This window comes from Eleginops maclovinus, chromosome 12, assembly GCF_036324505.1.
Source record: "Eleginops maclovinus isolate JMC-PN-2008 ecotype Puerto Natales chromosome 12, JC_Emac_rtc_rv5, whole genome shotgun sequence".
In the NCBI taxonomy this organism is placed as follows: domain Eukaryota; kingdom Metazoa; phylum Chordata; class Actinopteri; order Perciformes; family Eleginopidae; genus Eleginops; species Eleginops maclovinus.
This window is the reverse complement of record NC_086360.1, coordinates 22503457-22519352: the sequence shown is the minus strand read 5'-3', so window position 1 is coordinate 22519352 and position 15896 is coordinate 22503457. Positions and strand designations below refer to the sequence as shown.

The 15896-nt window shown below is 38.5% G+C and overlaps 2 protein-coding genes across 3 annotated transcripts; both read left to right on the top strand.

Moving 5' to 3' along the window:
* Positions 1 to 1364: 1364 nt before the first annotated feature.
* slc2a11b (solute carrier family 2 member 11b) lies at positions 1365 to 7326 on the top strand. 2 transcript variants are annotated; one of them, XM_063896924.1, is made up of 12 exons: positions 1365 to 1451; positions 3154 to 3252; positions 3371 to 3531; positions 3616 to 3740; positions 3858 to 3987; positions 4545 to 4693; positions 5018 to 5205; positions 5314 to 5424; positions 5830 to 5931; positions 6041 to 6116; positions 6218 to 6345; positions 6825 to 7326. In XM_063896924.1, exons 1-12 carry the CDS (start codon positions 1413 to 1415, stop codon positions 7011 to 7013), a joined length of 1497 nt encoding a protein of 498 aa, XP_063752994.1. In that variant the 5' UTR covers positions 1365 to 1412; the 3' UTR covers positions 7014 to 7326. The 2 variants fall into 2 exon arrangements, with proteins under 2 accessions (XP_063752994.1, XP_063752993.1); XM_063896923.1 differs by lacking the exon at positions 1365 to 1451 and adding an exon at positions 2818 to 3043.
* Positions 7327 to 8545: 1219 nt separating this feature from the next.
* rbm19 (RNA binding motif protein 19) lies at positions 8546 to 15868 on the top strand. The gene is given in 27 exon segments (XM_063896921.1): positions 8546 to 8683; positions 8763 to 8945; positions 9345 to 9458; positions 9662 to 9697; positions 10122 to 10353; positions 10473 to 10588; positions 10590 to 10610; positions 10612 to 10758; positions 10842 to 10901; positions 11034 to 11112; positions 11691 to 11762; positions 11853 to 12062; positions 12147 to 12277; positions 12367 to 12491; positions 12629 to 12725; positions 13175 to 13285; positions 13394 to 13594; positions 13672 to 13741; positions 13825 to 13976; positions 14066 to 14126; positions 14361 to 14383; positions 14385 to 14441; positions 14527 to 14582; positions 14909 to 15025; positions 15135 to 15240; positions 15331 to 15451; positions 15548 to 15868. Coding segments are annotated over 27 exon segments (2817 nt in total). The 5' UTR covers positions 8546 to 8647; the 3' UTR covers positions 15631 to 15868.
* Positions 15869 to 15896: the final 28 nt, after the last annotated feature.

Sequence of the window (15896 nt, the reverse complement as noted above, 5' to 3'; positions counted from 1 at the left end):
TACATTATTTCTTCAGTCCCACCTAAATCAACCAGTGTTTGATAAGACAATGTGATTAGGTCACAAGTCAATATATTCCTAATTAACTGAACACTTTTGGGTTTTTATTACACCCAAGTTAGGTTTTATTTGGAATGAAGACTTCCAGCTATTAATGTTACAGTTTCCCTCAAGCTGCTACAATATAATCACATGAGTTTTGTCTGCTGTCTGTGGAGCCACCCCAGGTCCGTCTGATAATTTCATAATCTCCCCACTGTCAGCTGCTCACACAACTAAATAGTACATTTTCGGGGAAATAGCAGTAGCAGGAATAGTCAGTGTGTTCATTCTAACTTGGGGTGGATTTTCACTTTCAAGCTCAAATGGCAAGACTGGCTTGAACAAATTCTTAGAGGCTCTCGCAGGATTAAAAGTTTTTCCCGGATAAACTACTCAACCTTTTTGGGTCTTGTGTGCAGAACAGCATGCCCTTAAAAAGCCATGTCGTGATTACAGGCTGATAGAAGCAGCAGCTGATACTGACAGTGTACTTCTGTTTAGAAATTAGTTATTCAACCCTTGTGATGTGATATGAAAGACTATGAACAGACAAATGTTTTAAATACATTTTTTATTCTTGTTTTCTATTGACTTGAAAATATATTGGGGCTCTTCAATGCACATTCTGTAATCTTCTGCCACTAGTGGTCTTTCAATAAAAACAATAACAAAAGAGAGCATGTTCAAAGGGATCAAGAGAGACCATATCAGTGTATGGTTAAAATAAGTCATAAAACTTTAAAAAAAAGAAATGCCAAACTTTTTGCGGATTTGTGTGAAAAAGGGAATAAGTTGCAATAACAGGAGTCCAAATGAAGCCAGAGTGAATTGGACCTTTACCTGAGGTACCTCTACGGATTTCTCTAGCTTGGAAAATTGTTGAGACAGTGTTTTAATAGTTTACACCTCAACAACATCTGGTATAGGTCAACATGTTTTAGATATTGTAATGAGGAAATGTTATAATACCTTTAAAAAGACAGTTTTTAAAATATGATAGAAGACATTTCAAGTTGCTAAACACCCCCAGGCAGGTGCATACATCTTTGTGTAGTCCAGTAATCTGCAGGGATGACCATAATCGTTTCTGGCACCTGAATGGAGAACATGGCATCATGTCTGTAAAAGGAAAGGGTTTTAGTAAGGTGTCCCATTCATTTAAACAAAAAGGATGATTTAATCTTTGTATTTGGGTCAGCAATCGCTCTTTTAGCCTGAGTAACATTTGGGCATGTGCTTTAAGAGTTAAAAGGTTCCCCCCTGCAGCTAATATTTGCTGCCCTAACAATAGGCAGCCATTATCTTACTGTTTCGACTGAACTGGAAACATTATAAATGGTCCATTGAAAGGTTATATAGCAACTTCCAAAATGAAGGTCAATGAGGAATCTGGACAGTCAAAGAAAGAGGTGAGTAGAAATCCAAACTCGGCAACCTTTTAATGCCACAGAAGGCTGCAATGGAAACGTGTGCTTTGTTTTGAACTTTATTCAGTGTTTACCTTCTTGCCATCCAACGTCCTTATTTGATCTATGTGTGGAGCAGTAGGTAGGTTTGTAAGAGCATTGGCATTTATTTAATTGGCATTAGTTTTGTATTTGTAAAATGAAATGCTAATACCATATTCAGAAAATGAAATTGGCTCTAATTTGATCGACTCATCAGTGATTGCTTATACTTATCGGATGATAGATAAATGAATAGTCAGTCCACAAATCAAAGTGCGGAATGTTAATTACACTTGTAATAAATGTAGGCTAAAATGTATGTGCTGCTTTCTAATGAGTAACTATTTATTAAGGATTTATAAGTTGTATCTAATGCTTAATGAATGGTTAATAAATTATGTACATGGAATTTGCTCATGTTGATCTATTAGGCTTTATAGGGAAAGACTGTGCAAATACCTTTGGTTAGAGATGAGCTTTTGTATTTAGCAGTAAGGCAGATATTGATAAAGATCAATGCTTCATGAAGTTTACTGTTGGAGGGGGATGAACACCAGCCCCATAGATATTTCACAATATGACAACCAAAAACATGTTCATTTAGTTAATGAGTCATAAATCAACTAGTTAATCACTCAATATTAAAGCCTGTAGTGGGTGTCTTTTTATCCAACTTGCAGAATCAAAGAATAACAGAGTGTCATACTGACCACGTAAATATAAGACAATATGGCTGTCTTCTCAACTCCTTGACCCTTTTTAATTCCTTACATGTTAAACAGAGCATTCAGACACCTGTAAGCTGCTGCAGACGTTCACTGCTCTTCTAATGTTTGAGACAAACAGCAGGGGGAGTCAACACTTTACTACTTTTACTATCCTAACTGTTAACATAATATTGTTTTTTTTTTTTTAACTTTACTGTAGTCCAAGTCTTATTACATATGGATTCAACGTCTCTATGACCTGTGTTTCACTTTCAAGACTTTTAGGATTTATTTTAAAATCCTGAGTTTATAATAATTGTAAAGTTGGATTTGAAAGTGTAGTTGTCATGAGGCAGCCTCCCTCTCTGCCTCCTCCACGGCCGTTTGGATGCTGAAGCAGCACGGATGCTGTTATCTTATCTCCCTTAATTAAGATGACTAACTTTTCATTGTATTTTTTTCTGGGAAACATGATGTTGCCCAACAGTTTGTCAACACTTGTACTCCACCTCTCTTTCTTTCGGAGAAAAAAATTCCTATTTGAAGCTTTGTGATGCAGCTGGTTGTAATCTGCACTGCTGTGAAATCTTGATAAACGCGGATTCATTCAACCGATTCTCCTCAGCTCGCTGTGACTTTATGACAACAGATCACTTGTATCTTCCTCATGATAAATCCATCCTGCCCTCATTTAAAGTTCCCTTTTGAGAGCAAACTCCTCTCGTGAAGGATACTCAAACGAGAAACCACATTCAGCAAAAAATCAGCGACAAAATGCCAAAAGAATTTACGGATGAATTTCAACCTCTGCTTATTAAAGATTTCAGTGAAAAAAAGCGACCAAAGGTATGTGGAGTATTATGGGAAATACTTTGAAATGAAAAGTCGCCTTTACAGACGGTGAAATGAAGGTTTCTTTATGATGTTGATATATGTTTTGTATTTTTGTATTGCAGCTCCCAAACAGATCGCTTGTGTTGGCTGCCTGTGCTGCGTGTATAGGGGGAACCTTTCAGTATGGATATAATATCTCTGTCATCAATGCACCCACTACGGTAATAACCCCACTGTGTGCCAGCAGATGTACTGTAGTAGGCTATTTATCCACATTTGTGTACTCAAGTCATTTCAATTTCACCTTCTGAATGTTCATGTTTTTCTTTTTATCTCCAGCATGTGCTGAATTTCATCAACCAAACCTGGATTACTCGTTTCCAGACTGACATATCAACAAATGTTCTCACCTTGCTTTGGTCCTCTATCGTGTCTATATTCACCATAGGGGGGTTGGTGGGAGTGACAGTCGGTGGGACACTGTCTATGAAGCTGGGGAGGTATGGCATATTTTTTGCAAGATTATTCTATTGTCCATATTTTTTTTTTTTTATACAGGCAGTAATGTAATATTACTTTTTCAGGAAAGGGACACTGTTAGCAAATAATGCATTTGCAATAACCGCTGCTTTGCTGATGGGTCTGAGTTACCCCACAGGATATTTTGAATTACTCATCATTGGACGTTTTTTCATTGGATTAAATGCAGGTAAATCATTCAGAAATACATCTTGAGAGTGTGTAACCCAATGTCATCAGTGTTTGGTTTTAATGTTGCATGTCAAACTTCATAAATGTAGCTTTAATCACGTTTTTTTTTTTACAGGCATTGGTCTTTGTGTTCAACCTCTGTACCTGGGGGAAATAGCTCCAACTGCATTTCGTGGTGCCATGGGAATGGGAACCTCTATTTCCATCACTTTAGGGATCTTGGCTGGACAAGTGGTTGGTCTCAAGTAAGTCAATGCTATATTAAGACTACAAACTAGCAACTCATTTCTTCAAATGATTACTCAAGTAATCTCCCAATCATTTCTTTTAAAAATGTCAGAAAATAGTGAAAAATATCCATCCCAGTTCCTTAAAACGAAATGATTTTTTTTCAACTGTCTTGATTTGACAGTCCAAAGTTCTAAGACATTACGGTAACTATAACATAAAACAAAGAAAATCAGGAAACCTAAATTTTTAGAAGCTTGAAACTGTATTTTGGGGCGTTTTGCATGAAAAAAATGTGATAATCAAAAGAATTGTTTTGTGGTAATTTATTTATCGATGTGTCAACTAATCATTGAAGCTCGAATGGGTATATTTAATTTTCACACAAAACATGACCCTTTACACATAAACATTGTGTCCGTGCACATGCCCCATGCGCTGAGTCCTTAACACAGCGGCTCTCCCATCATTGTTACCCCTTGATTTTCTTTGTTCTTAATGGAAAAATACTTCAACAGAAAAATAAATAAATGCTATAAGGTTTTTGTTTAGACATATCTGTGTGATTTCCCAGAGAGCTCCTGGGTAGAGAGGAGAGCTGGCCCATCCTGCTCGCCACCACATGTGTCCCAGCATTCCTGCAGCTAATGATCCTGCCCTGGTTCCCTGAGAGCCCGCGCTACCTGCTCATTGACAAAGGAGATAGTGAGGGATGCAAGAAAGGTAAACTTGCACTGAAACTGTTGTACGGTTACTTTCATTTCCAGATCTGTTGGATTGTATCTCTTGACTACCAAGATTACCGTTGTGCACATGACAGCAAGGTTAAAATGAAGGACTCCCTTTGTCTGGAATCACCGGAGGCAGATTTGGAGATTCCTCCAGCCAGTGACTTAAAGCATGTGATAACGTTGTGTTAATGCCACAATAACGCAGGAAACATTTGGATCAGATTCTAAAAAGTAGACCCTGTGGCCTTGTCAGATGAGAAGAAGGGTGAATGTGGAGAGAACTTCAATCACCACGCTTGCCATGTGTTTTCTGCAGCCCTGAAGCAACTGCACAGTGTATCTCGCTGTGAAGGCGAACGTGAGGAGATCGAGAAGGAGAAGAGAGGTTTGGCAGACTTCCGGGCCAAGACACCCTGGGAGCTTCTAAGTGATCGTAGCGTCCGCGTGCAGCTTCTCACTGTGGTGCTGCTCAACATGGCACAACAGCTGAACGGAATCAATGCTGTACGTCCATGATAGTATACCTGTTGTTCCTTACATTTCTTTGTCCTGCTGGCTCTAACAAGTTTACTAAAAGATGATTCACTTTGTTTTTTAACTTGTTTCCTGTAGATTTACTTCTATGCAAATTACTTGTTCACACAATCTGGTATCCCTGCTGAAAGAATACCATATGTGACCCTTGGCTGTGGTGCCTGTGAACTTCTCACGGCTTTAACATGTGTAAGTATGAGTTTTACTTTTCATTTTCGTGTGCAGTACTTTGTTACTATGGTGGTGTTCATTCCTGCAACAGCAAAACAACAAAGTAGTAGGGATAGGTGCGCAACAACAAGGGTTAAACACTCAAGACCTTTCTAATAAAAGCGTAATGCAAAAGAGAAAAGTGTACAACTGGAGTAGAATAAAACAGAACAGCACCAGAGCGTATGACATAGTACAAAAGGAACACCAATACATAAAACACAGTAAAGAAATGAACGAAAAACATTCAACGGTGAGATTAAATAATGTTGTGGAGCAGGATTTAGCAGAACAAAACTGAACCATAAAAGGTCAAAGTTAAATCAAGGAAAGTGTTTGCCTCGAGAGTGTGTTTGGTCTTGTGACATGCTGTGTGTCTCACAGGGTATTCTCATTGATCGACTGGGAAGGAAAGTGCTCATCATGGGGGGATACGCGCTGATGAGCATCTGCTGCATATTATTCACGCTGACGCTCTCTTATCAGGTAACCTTATTATAAAGATATATTTAAACCTCTGTTTTTGACCATATATAAGACATGTACTCAATAAACTAAAACACATTTTTCTTTTGTTTGACTTTATTTCTCACAGAGTGCCAGCCCCATAGTTCCATACTTGAGCATGGCCTGTGTGTTTGCTTTTATCCTCAGTTTTGGCTTAGGACCAGGTAATAACTTTTCCCTTCATTAAACCCTTTTATTAGCAGCTGATGTTGCACAATGGCAATAACTACCAGTGATTCCTTTTGTTGTTTCTTCTTCCTTGAAGGTGGCGTGACTAACATCTTGACCACTGAACTCTTCACTCAAACAACACGCCCTGCAGCTTACATGATCGCAGGATCCTTGAACTGGTTGAGCTTCTTCTTTATCAGCATGGTCTTCCCTTTTGTTGTGGTAAGCATTCAATTAGGGCTGTCCAATATGATAATCTTTTCAGATTCCCGGTTCATAACCAAATGATTCACAATTATGAAATTGAAAGACATGTTGATAAAAATTATGAAAATGTTGCTTGTCCAAATCATCTTTAACTTTGTTTATTGTGTGTTTTAACTTTTTTTGTCCAATAAAAAAAAAGAGGAGTTTAGGGCAGTGGAGAGTTAGTCTTTAAACATGATACTGTCTGTAACCAATTACTTAAGAGGCACTGGATTATTTACACCATAATATCATATGTGATTTATGAACATAATATCAATATTTCACTTAAATATCACGGTAGGCCATAGTGGTATGTTCAAATAAGGGTATCTTCTTTTTCAAATATGAATATAGTATGATATTATTATTTCAAATGATGTAATGAAACTGACCAGCTTGGTTGTTTGAGAGATTTGGACTCACTTGTGTTATATTCTGTTTTATTTGTCCAGGTGGGGCTGGAGCAGTTTTGTTTCATCGTGTTCTTGGCCATCTGCGCCTGCATGACCTTATACATTTACTTTGTCGTTCCTGAAACCAAGAACAAAACCTTTGTTGAAATCCAGAATGAGTTCAAGTCCTCCAAAAAGGCCCACATTGTAGATGAAACAACGATGAAGGAGTTATTATCTCATATGTAAAATATTACCCATGAATAGAGCAATTAAAGCATTTTTGTCTTCCACTATCTTTTTTCACAAACATGAGTATCTTCCATAAGGGTTTATATTCCACACTCACAACACATTAAATCAGAAAATGTAACATCATATTAATTATAAACATATAGCATACACAAATCATGGTGCTTTGAGTGAACTTAAGACGTATGCTTGGAAGTCCTAAAAGCATCCCTTTAGTTCACTCGTGAATTTAATTCGTCTCAATATGTCATATTTTGGTCTGATAAATGATTCATTTGTGTATGACCTTTAATAAAGAGCATTCCATTGATTTTTATGTTTTATATAGGCATTCATGTAAAATGTTGTCGCAGCAGTGAGAGTATTTTCAAAGTGAACTGTTGCGCTTTTAGGAAGCATGTTAAGTTTCCCGACCTTTCAGTGTGGTATGTGGCCAGGAGAACAAAGGGTTCATTGAAGTGTAGCCTACATGTTTTCACTCTACATAGGTCACAGGAGTGCTATGAATATTAAACAGCATATACTATGATAAATGCTAAAGTAAAAGGACTTAGTTCATATTTTTGAACTGCTGTTGTATGAGGTAGCGTTCTTAGACACAGTGTTATCGACAGTAGATGGCAATCGGCCCTACCTAAGTTTGGCAAAACAGACTGTAACAAAGTGCATTTACTCATGTACTGTAGGTATGTAAAAACATAGCTAGGTATTTGTACTTTACTGAGTATTTTTATATTATGCTACTTTATACTTTGACTCCTCTACATTTTGTTGGCAAATGTTGTACGCTTTTCACTACACTACATTTATTTTATACATTAAGTTTCGAGTACGAGTTTAGATTATTAATACAAAATATAAGTCAACACACATCATTATATATTATAAATTAAAGCTACCCTGAGGTAACTCAAATAAACCAATTCAAGTGATGAACACATTCATTAATTGTAATACAATTTTAAAAAATGATTATGTGATGCTTAAAATTTCCATAACGCATATTTTGAAATGTGGTAGCCTACTTAAAGTTTTAGGTTTTTATGATAATGCTTTTTTTTTTGACTGAAGTACAATTTGAATTCAGGACTTTTACTTGTAACAGGGTATTTTGTACATTTGTATATTTCATTTTTCATTCATTTTTATTTTAACTTTATTTTTTAGTTCTAATTATTTGTATTTGTTTTGCTTCTGTTTGTATTTCGCTGCTGCAACGCAAACATTTCCCAGTTTGGGATAAATAAAGTACTTCTGATTCTGATTCTGATTTGATCACTTCAGTACGGAAGAGGATTATGGCAACATGTTAAAATAATTGTTTTGGTCTGACCAAAAGTGATAATTCTGACTTTCTTACTCCGAATTCTGACTGTAATCTCAGAGAAAACAAATCGCGAAAAATATGTCCCTAATCCTCTCCCGTAAAAAGTAGATGTGCCTGCCGAACAGTTGACCCTCTCCAGCAGGGGGCAGCAAGGCTTATTTTACGACTGTCGGAAAACAGAGAAGAAGAACAAAAAGCTCCTCCCATTCAACATGGCGTCCTAGAGCAGGGTCCATGCTTGTGTGTTGACATATATTTAAACATTAAACTCAGGCTATATTGGTGGAAATACAACTACTAAACCATGTCGAGGATCATCGTTAAAAACCTCCCTAATGGGGTAAGTAACCCACCTTATGTCAGCATTATTTTTGTCTGGTTTTACCTGAAGATGTAACCTCGCTGTGTGTTGTGTGCAGATGAAGGAGGAGAGGTTCAGGTCCATGTTTGCTGCCTTCGGGACAGTGACAGACTGCACTCTGAAGTTTACCAAGGATGGCAAGTTCCGTAAGTTCGGCTTTGTGGGTTTCAAAGCCGAGGAAGAGGCGAACAAAGCTCTGCAACACTTCCACAAGAGCTTCGTGGACACATCCAGAGTGACGGTATGGAGCTGACTATCAGAATAAGTGGTGCAAAAGTTTTACGTTATTGTCAAAGCACTTCCCCAGAGGTGGAAGAAGTACTCAGATCGTGTACTTAAGTCAAATAAGTACCAGAGTGTAGGAATACTCTGTTACAAGGGAAAGTCCTGCATTCAAAATGTTCATCAAGTAAAAGTACAAAAGTATTACAGTAAATATTGGGCCGGAAAAATTGCCTTTTATCTGTGAATATAATTATATTTATACATGTGACATTTCTAGATAATATTGTGGTAGTATTTTACTGTTGTAAAAAACAAGTTCTAACTGACTTTTTGTAAAGTATTTACAAAAATTTGACTCTGGTGGTTTTGTTTTCCACCAGTAAACAGTTAACACCGTGGTTTACATGTATTCCAGGTGGAGATGTGCAAGGCGTTTGGAGACCCCACTAAAGCCAAACCCTGGAGCAAACACACCCAGAGCTCAGTTCCGGAGAAACCCTCCACTCCTGCTGACACAGACATCAAGAAGGTACACAGGACACAAAATGACCAGGAAGAGAGTGTTTTTATCACAAGGAATAAACAATAACCACATAATCACATTCAACAGCTTTGGACATCTCTTCGGAGCTTCTTTATATTTTATACAATGTTTCAAAATAAATCATATGAAGATTGTAAAAGTATAATGTGTATTATTATCCCTAAAATACTTTCTCTTTCTGCCCTCAGAAACAGAAAAAGGAAACCAACAGCACCCTAGAAATTGTGAGTAAAAGTGTCAGCTTCAATGTTTGTATTCTGTTAAAATGTAATTATATGATGAAACCAACCTCAGGCTCCTTATCAAACACAAACAATAAACATCAATACGGCTTTGGTTACCAACCACAAAGTGCAGAAATCTCTTTGAAAATCATTTATATTTACGCTTGTAATACCTAGGTCTAAATCAACCTCACTAAAACCTGTTTAATATTGACATAATGACATTATTGACATAACTTAATTGTTATAATAAGAGATAAATGACAGTGTTTCTGTTTATAAAAGAGAATCCTTTTCGGGCATTTGACCATACCAATATGTCATTGTTATATTCGAAAGAGACACAAAGTGTGTAAAGTTTTCTTTGTTGTTGTTGGTTTATGTAAGTTGTAAGCATTGCGTGTCTTCTTGTCTTGTGTCTCAGCTGGAAAAGGACCAGGGGTTCAAGGAGTTCCTGTCGGTGCATCAGAACCGAAGCCAAGCACCGACCTGGTCCAACGACACTATGCAGCAGAAAACCGATCCTGAGGCTGCCGTGGTGAAGACTCCGAGCAAGAAAAAGGTTGCTTCTGATGATTACCTTAACTTTGATTCAGACGAGTCAGAAGCTGAGGAGGAGGAAGGAGAGGATGAAGATGGAGAAGATGAAGATGAAGGTTGGTAATGATGGTCCCTTCTTAGTGTAGGCAAATAAAAAGTGTGTTGTAATCTATGGGCTGGATCCTCTGACGTCTGGATTTGCATGTAGTCACAGAGAAATTGTTATTGCTTTCAGGTGCCAATAAAGAAGCACTGAAGTCTGGCTTATCAGATATGGAGTATCTGCGCTCAAAGGTGGCACAGACGGAGGACACCATGGAAGAGACTAAGGAGAAGCAAGAGGGGGGATGATGATGATGATGATGATGATGAAGAGGGAGGATGATGAAAATGAAGATGGTGTTCCTGCGCAGCACACAGACAGCGCCTATGAGAGCGGTGACAGAGAAAACCTCTCAAAGACCTTAGATTCCCCTGCGGATGAGAAGCCAAGCAAAATGAAGAAAACTCCCAAGCAGGAGGTGAGTTTTCAATAACACGGGTCAAACAATTCAATTCAGTACATTATTTGTTTTCTGGTTTACACTCATTCTATTTGTTGCAGATGGAGCCGACAACAGAATTTACAGTGAAGCTAAGAGGAGCCCCGTTCAATGTGAAGGAGGTGAGTGAACAACAGCGTCCCGGTTTAAAAAGTTGCTGTAAAGATAGTCCACCTTTTGTTTAAAGTTCTGTATATTTCATGTACCACGTGCATCTGTGACGAAAAAGATCATCTTTTGTGTGTCTTTAATAGCAACAAATTCGGGAGTTCATGTTGCCCCTGAAGCCTGCAGCAATCAGGATTGGGAAAAACGAAAGTGGGAATAGAACAGGTTTGTTATTTAAAGGACTTTTCTCAGCAAAAGCACCCTGATTACATTTAATGCACATAGTCATATTATTCTGAAGTGTAATATCTTTTGTTACCTCCACTACCCTTAAAGTGTAGCAGTGTGTTAATGAAAAATTACATATTTTGCATTATTTGGATAATTATGGTCACACATAAACTATAATTTGTAACTTAGTTGAAGTAAAGTGGGTCCAATCCAAATGAAGAATCCTATAAAACATGACTTCAACTATATCAATGTTGGCCCACTGAAGGTTTTAAATTAGAACAAATCTGTTGGAAATTGATTTAGCATCCTCCAAAACCCCAAAACACTCTAATATTGTGGGGAAAAAGTTGCTGAAAATGTTCGCATATAGATTGCCCAACATGTACAAGTTGGCATCCAGCAGTTTTTATATGCTAGGAAGCCATACTGTTTATTTCTAACATAAAACGACATTACCAGATTTAAGATAGAGCTCTGTATGCTGGATAATGTACCGTAGATGTTTTACAATATAAACCACCTGTAGGGCAGAGCGGTCTATATAAACCCTGTGTCTTTGTGTCTTTCAGGTTATGTATATGTGGATCTGCAGTCTGATGAACAGGCGGAAAAGGCCTTGAAGAAGAATAAGGACTACATAGGTAAGAAATACTAGTGAAATTATCGCCGACCTTCTGTGTATCTGATCACTCTTTCCTGGCTGACAATGACACACCTGCTTGTGTTTTCAGGTGGGCGTTACATTGAGGTCTTCCGTGTCGACTCCTCTGGGGGTAAGGGGAAGAGAGATAGAAAGGACAAGGAAATTGACAGAAGCTTTACCAGGAAGCTCAAGGAGGATGAAGAGGAGGAAGATGTTGCAGAGTCCGGTCGGCTCTTCATCAGGAACCTTCCTTACACCTGCACAGAGGAAGAGATCAAAGAGCTTTTTGCTAAACATGGTGAATTTTAAACACAAATCGTTATAGAAGTTCACTCTGGCTTTCACTCTAAACTTGGGGAATAATAATTGAACATCTTTGCAGGTCCTTTATCTGAGATACTCTTCCCGATTGACAATCTAACCAAGAGACCTAAAGGATTTGCTTTTGTCACGTACATGATACCAGAGAATGCTGTGACAGCTCTGGCTCAGCTGGACGGACATATATTCCAGGTATTTTTTACTGAAACAGACTTAGTATTCCAACTTTTTTTCACAGAAGTTGAGGCTGGTAAATTACATAAATTCTCTCCTGCTTTCAGGGCAGGATGCTTCACCTGCTGCCCTCCACCTTGAAGAAGGAAAAGACGGACTCAGACGCTGGGGGTCCTGGCTCTTCGACTTACAAACGGCAAAAAGATGCTAAAAATAAAGCTTCAAGTTCCAGGTAAACAGTGTAAGTGCAATAATCCTCTCATTCTGTGTTTGTGGTGTCGTATGACTGAACATACAACTAAATATTTTAACCTTTTGGCAAATGACTCGACTCCTCATCCTCCTTGCTTGATTTAATGTTCTTTCTAGCTCCCACAACTGGAACACCCTATTTCTGGGAACAAGTGCAGTAGCAGATGCCATTGCTGACAAATACAACACAACAAAAAGCCAAGTCCTGGACCATGTGAGTAAAGCTGTTTCCTGTTTCGAACACGTCCCTCAACCCCATCATTAGTGTGTGTTCAGACCAAAAACATGCCTGCATTAGATCAATGCAAAGCAAGTGCTTGAGGTTCAAATGAGTGCAGGGAGTACTGTGTGATCCATGTCAAGTTTAAAGTAGGGCTCCACTATACGAGCGTGAAATAAGGGATATTGGATACGGTTATTGAGTATCTCGATAGTGTACGCAGTTCTGCATTTCTGCTGGTTTTCAGAACTTAAGTGAAACTATTAACTTTAAAATAAGTGAAGAAAACTATTTGGAACATTATTGTGATTTTCAAATTGACCATTAAACTGAGCAGAACATCCACCAATAACCTTGCAAAGTGAATGCAGCATTCCCATTTAAATCAACATGTGAATGATTTGCACATTTGAATGTGTTTCTATGTTTGCCCTTGTCTGCAGGAGTCAAAGGGAAGTGTTGCTGTGAGGATGGCCTTGGGAGAGACACAGATTGTACAGGAAACTCGGCAGTTTCTACTGGACAACGGTGTCAGTCTGGATTCCTTTAGTCAGGTATGCTCGATCCCATTTAGTAATTGCTAAATTGTCAATAAACATTATACCGTGCCTTAAATCAAGTCCCCTTTTTAAGAATGATTTCCTACATGTATACATTCCCAGGCAGCAGCAGCGAGGAGTACAACTGTGATCCTGGTGAAAAACCTTCCAGCTGGTGTGACTGCGGCAGAGTTGGAGGAGCTGTTCTCTCCTCATGGCTCTTTGGGCCGAGTGGTGCTGCCGCCCTCAGGCCTCACAGCCATCATCGAGTTCCTCGAGCCAACTGAGGCGAAACGAGCCTTCACGCGGCTGGCTTACAGCAAGGTGTGTAACGCTTTATACCAGTAAAACCTGCACGTTTGATGCTTGCACTGTACTGACTGTATCTCTGAAAACTGTAGTTCCAACACATCCCGCTGTACCTGGAGTGGGCTCCTGTTGGGGTGTTTGTAGCAGGCAGACCAGAACCAGGTAAAATCTCTCTGACACATTGTTTAACATACACAAACATTTTCAATTTTTTTAAATAACCAAAATGTATTTTGTCCACCAAGTACTAGAAAAAGAGGAGGCAATGAAAGAGAAAAAGGAAGAGGAGGAGGAGGAATCAGAGGAGGAGGAGGAGGAGGAGGAGCAATCTGCTCCTGGTTCCACACTTTTCATCAAAAATCTAAATTTCAGCACAACAGAAGAGACCCTACAGGAGGTGGGTTAATTCATACGGTACATTCAACCCTTATGTAATCGTTTTAATAATGGCATTATGCTTAATATTGTTTTATTCATTTGTTGCAGACATTCTCCAAATGTGGCAAGATCACTTCCTGCACCATCTCGAAGAAGAAAGATAAAACAGGTAATAAACATTTTAAAAAAGCTGAATCCTTCCCAACCGTGTAAAATAAAACACAGCATATACTTTGGTCTGGAAGAACAGTACATTTATATATATATGGTAAGATGTGATTTTTTTTTAACACATGATATTCAATTAGTATAGAATTTTCATTTGGCGTTGTTTTGGTGCAAAAGTGTGCGCAGTTATTATGTTTTGTTAACAACCACCATTACAATGTTATTTTGTTTACAGGCAACATGTTGTCCATGGGCTACTGGTTTTGTTCAGTATCAGACAGCGGAGGCAGCACAGAAGGCCCTGAGGCAACTGCAGGTACAGTCCACCTTGTTGAAAACGTTAACATTCGGCAACCTGGATCTTTGTTAAAGTGTGTTTTTATATTTCATCCCTCCACCAGCACTGCTCTGTGGATGATCACCAGCTTGAGCTGAAGGTCTCTGAGAGAGCCACAAGGTAAGAAATGCATCAGAATAATCAAATATAAATAATATATCTATATTAGGAATTGTGAATGTGCAAGTGTATATAAAAGTAAAGTGTTATGGATTATATAAGCCAAGACCGTTGCGATTGGCAACTGAAGCTGTGTGCATCAGCACCAACCTTAAGATATTGGAGTCTGAATCATCTGAAATGTGCATCAGGATAATATTACTTGTTAAAAAGCATTATTTCAACTGCTGACTGTAAGGGTTTGTGAAGACGGCTAGTTTAGCTGTTTTGATATGTAAACTCACTTCATAAGTAGTTACTCATTTTTGTATTTCCTCTGTGTGCAGGACTCCTGAAGTGTCACGCAAGAAGAAGCAAAAAGAGAAAAAACAGACGGGCTCCAAAATCCTTGTGCGAAACGTCCCCTTCCAAGCCACTGTCCGGGAAATTCGAGAACTCTTCTGGTATTTATCACATACACACTCAGCTGAGTTTATTCAGATGTCGTATGGTCAAAAAACTGAAAAAGGATAACTTGCTAATACCATGATTCCATCCCCATGTCATTTTTAGTACATTTGGAGAGCTTAAGACAGTCCGTCTTCCAAAGAAAGCAGCTGGTTCAGGGAATCATCGAGGCTTCGGCTTTATTGACTTCATCACCAAACAGGACGCTAAGGTTTGTGATCTCTACTCTTTCAGACTGAAACACTGCTTTAGTAAAAATGATCATAATCTTCATACAAACTATGCTCCTGTTTTCCCCCAGAAAGCATTTGCTGCACTGTGCCACAGCACCCATCTGTACGGCCGACGCCTTGTGCTGGAGTGGGCCGATGCTGAGGAAACAGTGGAGACATTGAGACGGAAAACAGCTGAACATTTTCATGGTAAAGTCACATACTTCTCAAACAACATGCAGTAATTAAAGCAACTGCACTGTTTATTCATTTATTTCTTTATGTGTAATTTATCCTCATTGACAGTTGCCAACAAAAAGCAGCGACAGTCAGAAGTTATGGAGGGAATAATGGAGAAGATGGAAACTGGAGGGGATGCAGAAGACTGAATCACCCCACCATCACTGTCCTTGCCGAATTTTTGAGTCTGACCAGTGTTGCCGTTTTTCATTTTAGAAATAGGACTGTGAACAAAATGAGGACTGGGTGGCAAAAGGAGCTAATACATTTTCAGCGGATGTTTTGTGGAACTTCTAGATTTCTTACAATGTTTTGTATAGAATGATGCCTCAAAAGTATATTGGTTTGATTTCAGTTTTTATATAAAATGTTATATCATGCTTTAAAGATTTAATGTCTGAAAGGAATTTGTTTG